General features: G+C 43.1%; 1 protein-coding gene across 7 annotated transcripts; it reads left to right on the top strand.

Annotated features, from left to right (window-relative positions):
* Window positions 1-306: 306 nt before the first annotated feature.
* Window positions 307-13,446, top strand: LOC139540903 (caytaxin-like). 7 transcript variants are annotated; one of them, XM_071344955.1, is made up of 13 exons: window positions 307-526; window positions 2,533-2,632; window positions 4,519-4,577; window positions 4,842-5,063; window positions 6,870-7,043; window positions 7,279-7,381; window positions 7,649-7,780; window positions 8,057-8,143; window positions 8,524-8,622; window positions 8,948-8,983; window positions 9,134-9,196; window positions 10,586-10,655; window positions 11,212-13,446. In XM_071344955.1, exons 2-12 carry the CDS (start codon window positions 2,556-2,558, stop codon window positions 10,617-10,619), a joined length of 1,086 nt encoding a protein of 361 aa, XP_071201056.1. In that variant the 5' UTR covers window positions 307-526; window positions 2,533-2,555; the 3' UTR covers window positions 10,620-10,655; window positions 11,212-13,446. The 7 variants fall into 7 exon arrangements, with proteins under 7 accessions (XP_071201056.1, XP_071201054.1, XP_071201058.1 ...); XM_071344953.1 differs by having other exon boundaries at window positions 4,812-5,063; XM_071344957.1 differs by lacking the exon at window positions 307-526 and adding an exon at window positions 4,093-4,169 and having other exon boundaries at window positions 2,605-2,632; window positions 4,812-5,063.
* Window positions 13,447-13,846: the final 400 nt, after the last annotated feature.

Raw genomic sequence — 13,846 nt, 5'->3', positions numbered from 1 at the left:
GGACTGGATTAAACCAATATGAGCAGAGAGGAAAGTACAGTATAACTACTGAAGAGGAATTGGCGCTGATGGACAAGCTATTATGGGATGGAGAGATGAGAGATTCTCATAAACATATTTAGAGTCCAGACAGAAATACATGGGCAGAATAGACAACCAGAAACAGTCATCATGATAACAGCATTGATTCCTTCAAATTAAAAGGGTAGGGTGGAGCTCTAAAGGAGCCTGTCACAGTCTTCAGGGCCAGTCTCTTTCACACTCTCCTTCCCCAACAGAAGTGGAGGGAGCCGGGGGGGGGGAGGGAGGAGGGGATTTAGGAAACAAAGCTGCCCCCTGTCTTCAGACACCTGCTGCTGCTGCCTGACACGGGACGACGAGGGGGGCGACTCACTAGACCCATGCATTGACCCTGGTCTGAAGGATTTAAATTCCTAGCTGTCCAATCTCTACATCAGTGAATAAGGAGGGAGGACGCAAAAGGAGGGACAGACAGCAGTGATTCAAGGGATCTTTTACTGCCCATGTGAGTACGCCTTTGCATTCTTCCTCTACTCTTTATTACACTCCTCATACAGTATGTGTGTGTGTGTATGTAGTAAATGTATAGTAGCTCATGAATATGTTAACTCTTATATAAGATAGGAATCTATAGGATTAGATGATAAAGAAAGACTGTCGATTTCCATTGTATTCAGCTCTTGCATTTTCCTTGCATATGCAGACTGCAGATGTGATTCAAGTCTTAAGGTCGAGTTCTCCCACACTACTATTATTCCTTGTCATTTACTCCAATGCCTGGCAGCATACTGAATACCTTCCTGCCTACAGATATAGCCTCCATTGGTATGCCCTCCAGAAATGTAGTACTGTAATTGGATTGTCACTGTATTAACTTAATGTGTTAGGATCCACATAGGATGCAAAACTATCCATAGTGTTTGGAAAATGAAAGATGCAGGCAATTGATTACTTTCATTACCTCTCATGCTGGTGGGTTTTTCTTCTTCCCTCCATATTCATAACATGCCAGCCCTCTCTTCATTTGACAAATTATAGTTTGGATACTGTATCACTTCACTAGGCACAGGCAGTTGGGTTTATGCGTTTATTGGGTGTATGGTATGCAAATGATTCTGGTCACACAATAAGGCTCACAGTTGCATGCTCAATCGAAGTGACATGGAATACAAGCAGCTTCTCTTGTGGGTTATGGCTGGGGTCTTATAGTATGCTGCTTTGCCCTTTGGGATACAGTACACTGATCTACACCCTCGGAGTGGATATGATGTAGCTGTACAGTATACATTCTGTATAGAGGTTGACCTTACAAAACACATCTTACAATGCATCTGACAGTATTGCCGGACAACAACCTGATGGAAACAATCATGTGAACATTTTGATGTGTGTAGGACATTGACTTGCAAATCATGTTCTGATCTCCTTATTTATTTTGCTTGTTTATGGTAGGTGAATTCTCAGAGTTAGTATTGCCACTTACCCACACCCAGAGACAGGTAATGTACTTTCGGAGCCATCCCTGAGTGTATCTGTTTTTATAATTATTTCCATAGCTGACCTGGGGAACCTAAGCCACTCAGTACACCCCAGTCAGGCTCTGTTGATTTTCCACATGAGTGAAGAGGTAGAAAGGGAGGAGTAATTTAGGTCAATTAAACACAGTCAGTCCCATGCAGTGAACCATACAACCTCAGTATAAAATATACAGTGTATCTGACTTTGAATAATATTAGTGTCTCTTTCTTATTCAACATAGCCGATGATGGTAACGAAAACTGAAACCCAAGTCACACTTAAACATTTCCCTCAAAAACAGAATGTGAGTGATTACAGTACGGTGCACTGACTAACATGATGTCAACCCAGCTTGAGATATCTGGAGCCAGTATTAATAGGCTGTAGAACTGTCTCTTTAAACTTGTGTCAGACAGGATAAACCTGAACATGTCAAAAAGGTGGCAACTGCGCTGAGGATTAGTAGCTGATGAGGAGGGATTAAGAGTTGATTTCTCCCGGCCTCTTGGATTCCACTTACGAAATTCCTTAATTGTGACTGACTTTGAGGGAAGCAGCAAGGGGACCTCAGTCACATGCTCCTCACATGCTACACAGGGGGATAAACGCCTTGTGACCTGGATTCAGTTTCTCAAATGAAATGATAAATACTAATGAATTAAATAAAATACTAATAACCGTACCATTGTTCCTCTTGTATAAATGCATTCTCTGTGTTATAACGGAGGAATTCTCTGTGTTACACAAGACATGGGCTCATTGCCATTTGAGCTTCATACCTGAGGATGGGATCGATTTGGTTTGAGCCCGCTTATAGCCGAAGGCTATGATTTGATTATGCCAATGATAATGGTGATAGGGATAAATTGGATCTACATATCATTTCCAATGCTCAAAGAGCTCCATTGTAACAGGAGGGAACTCACCCCATCTGTGATTGATTATTGTTGGTTGGTTAATTATGTATGGTCTGTCTATGTCTGTGTGTCCCAGGCTCCTCCCCTCCCTTCCATGGGATGGGCACCACAGAGGCGACACTACGAATGGATAACATGGAATGTAAAGATGAGTGGCAGGATGAAGACTTCCCCAGGTGGGTGTCAGACGACTTTGATGATGCTTTACTTTACAGGGTCCTTTAGTCCTGCAGAGTCCAATACTGTGTAAAAAGTATTGTAATAACTCACCATAACATTATACTGACAGCAGTAATCCATCAGTAAGTACACTATACAGCCTACAGTGTAACAACAAAGGTTACACTATTTGTTACATTGTACTTGCAAGAATAATCACACAGTAATACACTTTAGAATGTTACTCTGTGTGTTTTTTTTCATCACAACCAGTAGATGACAATACCTCAGTCATGTTCGTTGTTGGACTATAATCTGCTCCAGTATAATTTGCTTGAGGATTTCCCAGTGAGCTAACCTCGTGCAGCTGGTGTAATTATAGCCTGGAATACCTAGCAGATACCCCATCTACTGAAATCAACCTCTGACATTGATTGCAATAGCCACATGACAATAATATGTGCCGTAAACATTCACAAACACTGGATCTATACAGAATTTAAACGAAAATTATAATTGTTCTCAAAGCACTGAAGAATTACAAAAAGGACTGGATTTAAGCATGACTTTCCCCTTTATTGTCATTGCGAGACGTAGGGAGATCAGATAATTGCTCAGTAGGAAATTAAATTAGTGAAAAAGAAAGACAAAGAGAGAGCATTCTGACAGCAAGGAGCATCCTCCTGTCTTTCTCCATCTGAGGGAGCGGAGGCAGGGAGCAGGTGCAGCTCTCTCCTTAAATGGTAGTGGGTAACGTCATGTGACGCAGCAACCAGTCAACAACACAGCATCACCAGGAAAATGGTGGCAGATCAGCTTTAAGGAAAAGGAGGAAGAGAAAATAAGTATATGTATCATTAGGCTCTGAATAATGATGTGCCTGAGGCTCCCTATGATCGACTGAGAAAAGGGCATGCATAATATTCTAGGATCCTGTGCTGTAAAATCAAGTAGTTGCCTGGACCGTCTTTGAATCCATCCTAATTTTTGATAAGGTAAGCAGGAGCTCTTATGATTTGATATCTTAGCCCTCATCATCATATAGGAGAATAATATGGCCTGACTGCTTGACATTTTGGATTATCATACCCTTTGTTAGACATAATTCTTATTTAATTTCTTCTTCATGGTGTCATTATTGTAGGAAACTGGTTATTTGAACAATGGAAGCTTGCCAGTGGTTATAGCAGTGGGACGCCTCAGGGATGCTAGATCGGACACCATGCAGTGTAACGGATGCCCTTGTCATTTGTTATTGCCAGTCATGTTGATTTGGCAACACTGTTATAGACTGTCTGTCCTCCCTGGGATTGTTAGGTTGAAAGGATGGTTTAGTATTACGCAGCAGTGCACAGTGGAGCTGTGTACTTTATATTTCCCCAGTGCCTCTTGGTATTTGGTTGTTGACATTTCCCCCCTGTATTATACCCTTCATTCTCCACCTCCTCCATGTCCTCCTCCTTGTTTCACGTTACAGGAAGTGACAAGGGAAATTACACCACGTGTTAAGGGGTAACCTAACGGTGTGTCTGCCTCCCCTGTACAGTGAATAAGGTTTGTTGACATACCACCGCCTCTACCTCCCTCCCCACATCGCACACCGTGGCAGGTCTATAATCTAAAGAGCTCCCTGGGGAGATGCTAATTACCACCCAGCATCCTCTCTCTGTGCTCCCTTTGTGGTGCTGAGCCAGATCACTGACAACCCCACTGACATGATCGCTGGCATGTGTTAATTTTGCACCAGCTGCAATGATGTGGTGATGTACTAGTGTGCTTCCAGGACTATTTGGGGTTTGGTTTATTTGAGTCAGGCTGGCTGGCTTTAGTGTTTGCTCATGTCATGCTATTGTGTGTGGCTGTGGCCCTGACAGAATGATGGGCTCTCTTTGTTGATTTTCAGACCCCTTCCTGAGGACGGTGACATGGAGTCTTCCTGTGGTCTCACCGATGACCGAGCCTGTAAGTATAATTGAAATAACACCTCACCTGTCTGGCATTTGATAGATGTTTTTGGTGTTGGTAAAGTTAACTCAGTTGATATACTATAAGCCACTTTAGCTTAATATATTACTTTCTAACTAACAATGAGCCTCATCTCACATGCTACTTCCTGGACCCTGCACCTGTGAATTCAACTGGATGTCATGTGTGTATACTATTAGTAGCTAATAAGTCTCACCTGCTCTGTCATAGCTCCCCCCAACTCTCTGAATGTTAATGCAGTTGGAGGAGGCGGAAGTGGAGGAGGGTCCACCCATCGTAAGCGGCGTACATTAGTGGCCCCGGACATGAACCTGTCCCTGGACCACAGCGAGGGTTCCCTGCTGTCTGACGACTTCTTGGATACGCCCGACGACCTGGACATCAATGTGGACGACATCGAGACCCCCGACGACAACGACTCCCTGGAGTTCATCACCAACGGCAACGAGCTGGAGTGGGAAGGTAGGTAGAGCTCATGCGGAGTGGAATAATGGAAGCCCTGGTGCCAGCCTGGAAGCCTGGGTGCCAGTCTGTGTGCTTTAGACAACTTGTTGTTTGGCAAGATGTAGCTAGCGCAGACACGGTCTGGCACCCACTCAGGCTCGATATATTGAACAAAAATATAAACGCAACATGTATAGTGTTGGTCACATGTTTCATGAGCTGAAATAAAAGATCCCAGGAATGTTCTATTCACACAAAAAGCTTATTTTTTCAAAAATGTTGTGCACAAATTTGTTTACATCGCTGTTAGTGAGCATTTCTCCTTTGACAAGATAATCCATCCACCTGACAGGTGTGGCATATCAAGAAGCGGATTAAACAGCATGATCATTACACAGGTGCACCTTGTGCTGGGGACAATAAAAGGCCCCTCTAAAATGTGCAGTTTTGTCACACAACACAATTCCACAGATGTCTCAAGTTTTGAGGGTGTGTAATTGGCATACTGACTGCAGGAATGTTCACCAGAGCTGTTGCCAGATAATTTTATGTTAATTTCTCTACTATAAGCCACCTCCAACGTTGTTTTAGAGAATTTGGCAGTACGTCCTACCGGCCTCCCAACCGCAGACCACGTGTAACCACGCCAGCCCAGGACCTCCACACCCGGCTTCTTTACCTGCGGGATCATCTGAGACCAGCCACCCGGACAGCTGATGAAACTGTGGGTTTGCACAAACTGTTAGAAACCGTCTCAGGTAAGCTCACCTGTGTGCTCGTCATCCTCACCAGGGTCTTGACCTGACTGCAGTTTGGTGTCGTAACCGACTTCAGTGGCCAAATGCTCACTTTCGATGGCCACTGGCACATTGGAGAAGTGTGCTCTTCACAGATGAATCCCGGTTTTAACTGTACCAGGCAGATGGCAGACAGTGTGTATGGTGTTGTGTGGGCGAGCGGTTTGCTGATGTCAACGTTGTGAACAGAGTGCCCCATGGTGGCGGTGGGGTTATGGTATGGGCAGGCATAAGCTACGGACAACGAACACATTTGCATTTTATCTATGGCAATTTGAATGCACAGAGATACCGTGACAAGATCCTGAGGCCCATTGTCGTGCCATTCATCCGTCCGCCATCACCTCATGTTTCAGCATGATAATGTACGCCCCCATGTCGCAAGGACCTGTATACAATTCCTGGAAGCTGAAAATGTCCCAGTTCTTCCTTGGCCTGCATACTCACTAGAATTGCCACCCATTGAGCATGTTTGGGATGCTCTGGATGGACGTGTACAACAGCGTGTTCCAGTTCCCGCCAATATCCAGCAACTTTGCACAGCCATTGAACAGGAGTGGGACAACAATCCACAGTCTGATCAACTCTATGCGAAAGAGATGTCGCACTGCATGAGGCAAATGGTAGTCGCACATGATACTGACACCAGATACACGTCCCTACTTTATTTTTAAGGTACAGTCTCTGTGACCAACAGAGGGATATCTATATTTCCAGTCATGTGAAATCCATAGATTAGGGCCTAATGAATTTATTTCAATTGACTGATTTTCTGATATGAACTGTGACTCAGTAAAATCTTTGAAATTGTTTATGCGTTTATATTTTTGTTCAGTGTAAATAGCTGGGTAGTAAAGTCTATGCTATCAGACTACAGCTAAACAGAACAGCAGCTAAGATACTGAAGAGACAAAGGTGGATGACATAAAACAAATCCATTATGTCTCACTAATATAAATACATTTGTTTAAGACCCACTTCACATTATAGCATAAACACCTTCAAACTTTTCACTATGTACATCCAGATGACACGCCAGTGGCCAACGCCAAAGCGGGGCCTGGTGACGGAGAAGAGGAGGATGGTGCTGATGGGACGGGGGGTAATGGGCGCCTGTGGAGGACGGTGATCATTGGGGAGCAGGAGCACCGCATCGACATGCAGGTCATCAGGCCATACCTCCGCGTCATCACCCATGGGGGTCAGTATCCAACCAACAGCATCCAGCCAGAGCCATAGATACACTGTATACATAGTTAAACTAATTAGAATTGAATTGTCATGGAACTTTTGGTGCCAACGTGGTGCCCATTCAATCTCAAATTGAGTTTACGTCGGTATATGTCTGTATATTGATTGTTCTGCATCCAGGTAATTGACACCAACGGGATGAACTTACAGGCCATGTCAACTGTCGCTCTTCTCTCCCTCTGCAGGTTACTATGGTGAGGGTCTGAATGCCATCATAGTGTTCTCAGCCTGCTACCTGCCCGACAGCAGCTGTGCAGATTACCACTACATCATGGAGAACCTCTTCCTGTGAGTAACTGGATTTACAAATTGCAGAGATACTGATTTATGGCAAGAGGCACAAATGCCCAACTACCACAGAGTGATATTTAAAACTAGGTCATCACGCCTGGTATACTATCATTGAAATCAGAGAGATCATGGCATACATCATGCAATCATTTTGTAGTGAAGATTTATGCGGCCAGAAAATGGGAACTCGAGATTTCTTTAGTGCTTGCCACGACAGGAAGAAAATAAACCTCAATATTTTTCCCTTCCTCATTGCCATCTCAGGTATGTGGTCAGCAGTCTAGAAATGCTGGTTGCTGAGGACTATTTGATCATCTACATGAATGGAGCCACACCGCGGGGCAAGATGCCGGGCATAGGATGGCTGAAGAAATGCTATCAGATGATTGATAGGAGGTAAGACTATTTATATCGTATACACCACTGCATGACAGCATGGAGAATGCAATCATTCATACTGTCAGCATAGGATGGATGTGCATAACACAAATGTTGACTTACTCTCAGGAGAAACTAATGGGGAGTAATTGAGCTTGTCACTGCTACTGGCAGTCAATGGGAAGTGAGGATTGACTCATACTACAGTAGGCTGCTTGATAGTCTTCTAGCACTATGAGATGAATGTATGTTGTATTGCCTTATTTCAACTATTTATTTCTGTTGTCCCTGAAGGCTGAGGAAGAACCTGAAGTCTCTGGTCATCGCCCACCCCACCTGGTTCATCCGCACTGTGCTGGCCATATCTAGGCCTTTTATCAGGTGACCACGGAACAACAACATCATGTTAAAGTGGTACTCCAGGATCTAAAACATAACAAATTTGTAACATATAGTATGAATTGGATTCGTAACATATATGAATCGCAATTTTTTTTAAATATATTTTATTTTTATATTTTGCATGACGTAACATATCATACGAAATGGATGATGTAGTACACAATTTGATGACGTAGTACACACAAAACTGGGACCACTTTTGGCTCATTAGCAGCACTTTCAAAACTTCTGGCTGAAATGATACAAAAGTTTTTTATAATACAGTTATGCTACATATCGCCACTGTGACGGATAACTAATAGTTGTCCACATAACACCAATATAACTGGTTGTTGTTTTTATCCTGTTCTTATTTGCAGTGTGAAGTTTATGAATAAGATCCAGTATGTGCATAGTCTGGATGAGCTGGCAGAGATAGTCCCCATGGAACATGTGCAGGTCCCGGAGTGTGTGGTGCAGTAAGTATCATCAACCACTATGGGGAGTAACTAAGCTCAAGACTCCCACCATCATTCACTGACTTGCAGTGATTTGCAGACTAATAAATTATGTAAACTTGCAAGCAAATCATTTTCCCCGCAGTGAATAGACATGGATGCCTGGCAGAGACTTTGAGGCAGTAAATAAATCATAGAACACATATGAATTTCAAAAATTATTCAAATGGAAATTGATGTAAATTTTGTTTGTCAGCCAAAAAAATACATGTAAGATAGTATCTGAATTTTACTCTTGGAAAAGGACTTGGATCAAAAAAGGGATCTTCATCTTTTCTTTTTACAGATTCGAGGAGGAGAGGATCAAAGCTCGGAAAGAAAGGTAAAACACATTTACATCTTTATTTTTAGATCGAATTAACCAGGCATACCATGCCATGCTCATACTCGATCGGGGGTGATCCATGCTGTATCCTCAGTCAATTCATTCATCAAGCTTTTATACAAGTGTTGTCTCCCTCTGCCTGTACAGGATGGAGCAGGAACAGCAGGAGCAGCCAAACCCACACGCGTCTTCTTCAGCCAAGGCAGAGAGGTAGGGAGTAGACAGTTACACTATAACGGCCTGTGTGTGATAGCCGAATATCTTAAAGCTCTCCAGGACCAGGGTTGGAGATACTTTTGTATATATAGTGTATGTGGACACCCCTTCAAATTAGTGGATTTGGCTACAGGTGTTGCTGACAGGTGTATAAAATCAAGCACACAGCCATGCAATCCCCATAGACAAACATTGGCAGTAGAATGACCTTACCGAAGAGCTCAGTAACTTTCAACGTGGCACTGTCATGGGACGACACCTTTCCAACAAGTCAGTTCATCAAATTTCTGCCCTGCTAGAGCTGCCCCGTTCAACTACGTGCTGTTATTGTGAAGGGGAAACGTCTAGGAGCAACAACGGCTGAGCCGCGAAGTAGTAGGCCACACAAGCTCACAGAATGGGAACGGCGAGTGCTGAAGCGTGTAAAAAAACATCTGTCCTCAGTTGCAACACTCACTACCGAGTTCCGAACTGCCTCTGGAAGCAACGTCAGCACAGTAACTGTTTGTCGGGAGCTTCATGAAATGGGTTTCCATGACCGAGCAGGCGCACACTAGCCTAAGATCACCATGTGCAATGCCAAGCGTCTGCTGGAATGGTGTATAGCTCGCCGCCATTGGACTCTGGAGCAGTGGAAACGCGTTCTCTGGAGTGATGAATCACGCTTCACCATCTGGCAGTCCGACAGACGAAAGCTACCTGCACGGAGGCATAGTGCCAACTGTAAAGTTTGGAGGGGGAAGAATAATGGTCTGGGGTTGTTTTTCATGGTTCGTGCTAGGACCCTTAGTTCCAGTGAAGGGAAATCTTAACGCTACAGCATACAATGACATTCTAGACGATTCTGTGCTTCCAACTTTGTGGCAACAGTTTGGGGAAGGCCCTTTCCTGTTTAAGTATGACAATGCCCCCGTGCACAAAGCGAGATCCATACAGAAATTGTTTGTCGAGATTGCGTGGAAGAACTTGACTGGCCTGCCCAGAGCCCTAACCTCAACCCCATTGAACACCTTTGGGATGAATTGGAACACCGACTGCGAGCCCGGCCTAATCGCCCAACGTCAGTGCCCGACCTCACTAATGCGCTTGTGTCTGAATGGAAGTCCCCGCTGCAATGTTCCAACATCTAGTGGAAAGCTTTCCCAGAACAGTGGAGGCTGTTATAGCAGAAAAGGGAGGACCAACACCATATGAATGCCCATGATTTTGGAATGAGACTTTTGACGAGCAGGTGTCCACATACTTTTGGAAATGTAGTGTACCTGGTATAGACCAAGCAGCTGTCAACATGGCCATGGTCAAGCACTATCACCTCTCAACAGTAGTATAGCAGGAAACAAAGTCACAGAGACATGTATTTATTCATACCCATGTCATTTGCAGGCCCAAGTCAATGATCACAGGGCAAGGAATCTGAAAGGGACCTGCTCCTCTTTATTCATCTCATACCATGGTAAGGAAGGACACAACACTACTGCTCTTCTCACACTGACTACAAGGTGACACTGCACTCATAAATACAATGTACATTGTGCATACGGTATCCACTGGCAGCCTGTGGCAGGAGTCAGGCCCATAGAGATCCTATTAAATGAGTTCTAAGATATCATTCTGTGGTCAGGCCATTTAACCACTTAAACAGATGTTTAAACCACCAGCACCATTTGAACGTCTACTGTTACGTAATGTCCACCTGCTCAGCCATTTAAGAATCAGACCCAGCCAGTCCTCAGTGCTATTGTAGAGGAATGCCCGGTCAAGTGCAGCCAGCCAGGCCTAATGGGTGAGCGTGTCAGGAATGTGTGTGTGTGTCTTACTGTGTCATCAAGGGACTTTCAGGGGTCAAGAGGTCAGGCATGTCGCAGCCTCACTCATTTTACAATAAGGTCAGCTGTATTAAATGAACTGCTCTGTGAACCTGGTCTGCTGTTTTGAAAAGTGTATTCTTGTGCAAGTTTTTATATCATTACCCTACTTCTTAATGACGGTGTCTTCTATCATCTGTGCAGTTGTTGAAAGAAGTTTGGAGCATGAAAACTGTGTTAATAAGAAGAAACATGAAGTCCAACAAGTCTAAGAATACTTCCTAATCTATAAATATCAAGCTCAAGATTTTTCCATCAAGATATTAAACTCCCCAACACGCGCACACACTCCTCAGCGGTTCTTAGGTTGCCTACTGATTCCGTCAGGACATTCCAAGGAATTGTCTGTTCTGGGGACTGTACAACTCCATGTTACATAATTTTACGACCGCTGAAAGTAGTTACCGTACTTTTAAACGCAGCCCCCAGTCACCACCATGAGTTTTGTATCCATTTCAAATATAGATGACACTGCGATACTTTTGCCTAAGTCAAGATGTAAGAAAAACTAACATGAATATTGTAGAAAATGTTCCACCGGACATAAATGGTGTAAGGTGTCAGTGGCAGGCAGGTAACCAGACCTTTTACAGTTTTGTGTTGGAGGCTCTTGCAGGGACAATGGTAGACTAGACTTGAGTATGTATTAACTACTGTATACAGACAGTGTTGGATGGTGTGTCCTAGGAGCTGCACTGAGGGCTCTGCCAGGCCTAGTTTCTGAGAGGAAGATATGCCTTAGAGAAGAAGAGGGGAGGAGGAACAGAGAGTCAGTCAATGCCCCTTAGTGCTCAGCATTGGTGTGCTATGGCATCATTTCACCCATTAGCGCTATGCTAGCCCTTGAACATTTAGATGAAGACTGGAATGCTTTGCGAGACATCGGATGCCTTCACCTTTGCTTCATTTTGGCCTCAATTTGTCCGAGTACAGGCTTTATTTTTGATCAACTGTGTTGCATTAATAATTTGGATGTCATCGTGTTTCATATACCCAGATTGGTCCGGGGATCATTCAGTGCCCAACTAACCAACCCATGTACCTTACATTCTGATGTGCCTCAGGATTCTTGTCTGTACATGAATATGGGGGCCCACTGAAAGTAAGAACAAGAAATGTGCTGGTTTGACTGTAATGTCAAGAGGACTGCATTTCATTTCATTTTTTCAGTCATTGATGTTGTGACTTAATGGTATAATTTCTGTATCATGCTGTGTTGTGGGTGCAGTCAAAGCATGCCAACATGTTGTCAGCATGTAATGTACCTTCAGATGTCCTATTGGATTATGGACCAGTCGCCTAATGGTCAATCTTCTATTGGATACTTACCTACCGGGTGGTAGAGGGGAGGAAGTGTTAAGAGTTTTTATTTTTGTAAGAATTACATACATACATGTATTGTAAGTGTTGTTTTGCACTATAGAATTTGATTTTCATTAAATTGTGAGCATAACATCTATATGTGTATATTTGGGGACAGGTTGCCTTCCTAATATGTAACTCAAGATGGATTTTTGTGTGCTCTTCTAATTTTTGTACAAGTATACAATCAATCAATATCATGCATTGTATTTGTTGGTAACCTGTCAACCCGTCTAGACAAGTATGATAATCAAAAATGTCTCTTTCTGAAGTGCCATCCAACTTCAAATGATACCTTGATAAATATAAAACATAACAGAAGTCATTTTCTGTGGACAGGTTTGTGGATGGCGATGGGCTAGACTAGAGGTGATTGATATTCAATGGACAAAGTAAGAAAATGGCTTCCAAACATTTGTATACACATAATTGTAGTGTTACGTTAGAACATTGGACAGATTAATTTGCCTTTGATTTCTGGCAGAGAAATACCTATCCCGTCAAAAGGTAGGCTTAAACGTGGCACAGAATTGCAGGAGTTCTTCTGCAGTCTCCCAAAGCTGCTGGAGAGAGAGTGCCGTTTTCTAAAGGATGTCAGCTCTTCTGAGTGCCTCTCCTTCTTTTCACCAAATTCTACACAGAAAACTATGATATGGAATGTACAATTCTAAATTGACTACTGGGATTTTTTCCCAAATTGCTAGTAAACTGATTTTGTTGACACTAGTGTATTTTGTTTTGGTAAAAGGTTCTACATGGAAAGCAACCACTGAGCGTCCAAAAATGTCTTTCAATCCTATTTTCAGTCTTTAAAAGCACAATATGTTATTACACTGGAAGATTTGGAAAAGATCAGTGGGCAATTTGTCGACTGGAATACTGTATGTAGCTTATTTTTCAAAACTGCCAAGCTTAAAATGGGGTTGGGATATGTAGCTATGTAGTTTGGATGTTCTTTAAATTGTGATGTACATTCTTCCATGTAAATACAAAGAAATAAACTGTTCCACCCAACAATCTCTCTCTGCGGCCTGTATTCTTCCATTTCTAAATTTACCCATTGCTGTAAATTAATCCAAGATATATCATTCAGTCATTCATAAATACATTTATATCTTTCAGACATTCAGAATGTACGGATAGATTCATGCTTTCACTTGAATCAAACCTGATTTGTTGAGAAAAGGAACAGTTACATTTGCCTTACCATAGAAGTAAGGGTGTCCAGGTGTTTAGTGAGTTGACTTAAAGCAACGCCGGACATCCCTAAAAGGTGCTTGTTGTGGTTCAAAGGAAGCTATTAATACACAGTCATGATACACACGTCCATGAACACTGACGCGTATCACGAGCCCCCTGGCTCTGTTAGAACAACTCTGACAGTTACATCAGCTCAGCTGTATTAGTGACATAGGCA

This window comes from Salvelinus alpinus, chromosome 16, assembly GCF_045679555.1.
Source record: "Salvelinus alpinus chromosome 16, SLU_Salpinus.1, whole genome shotgun sequence".
Lineage (NCBI taxonomy): Eukaryota > Metazoa > Chordata > Actinopteri > Salmoniformes > Salmonidae > Salvelinus > Salvelinus alpinus.
Note: the sequence above shows the minus strand (reverse complement) of the source record. Positions and strands in the feature narration are given on the sequence as shown.

What these genes read in the sequence shown, in the direction of transcription:
- LOC139540903 (XM_071344953.1), top strand. Translation starts at nt 2,556, where the DNA reads ATGGGCACCACAGAGGCGACACTACGAATGGATAACATGGAATGTAAA. An exon ending in CCGCGTCATCACCCATGGGG is followed by an intron (nt 7,044 to 7,278) that starts GTCAGTATCCAA and finishes CTCCCTCTGCAG; the next exon opens with GTTACTATGGTGAGGGTCTG. An exon ending in TCTTCAGCCAAGGCAGAGAG is followed by an intron (nt 9,197 to 10,585) that starts GTAGGGAGTAGA and finishes TGTCATTTGCAG; the next exon opens with GCCCAAGTCAATGATCACAG.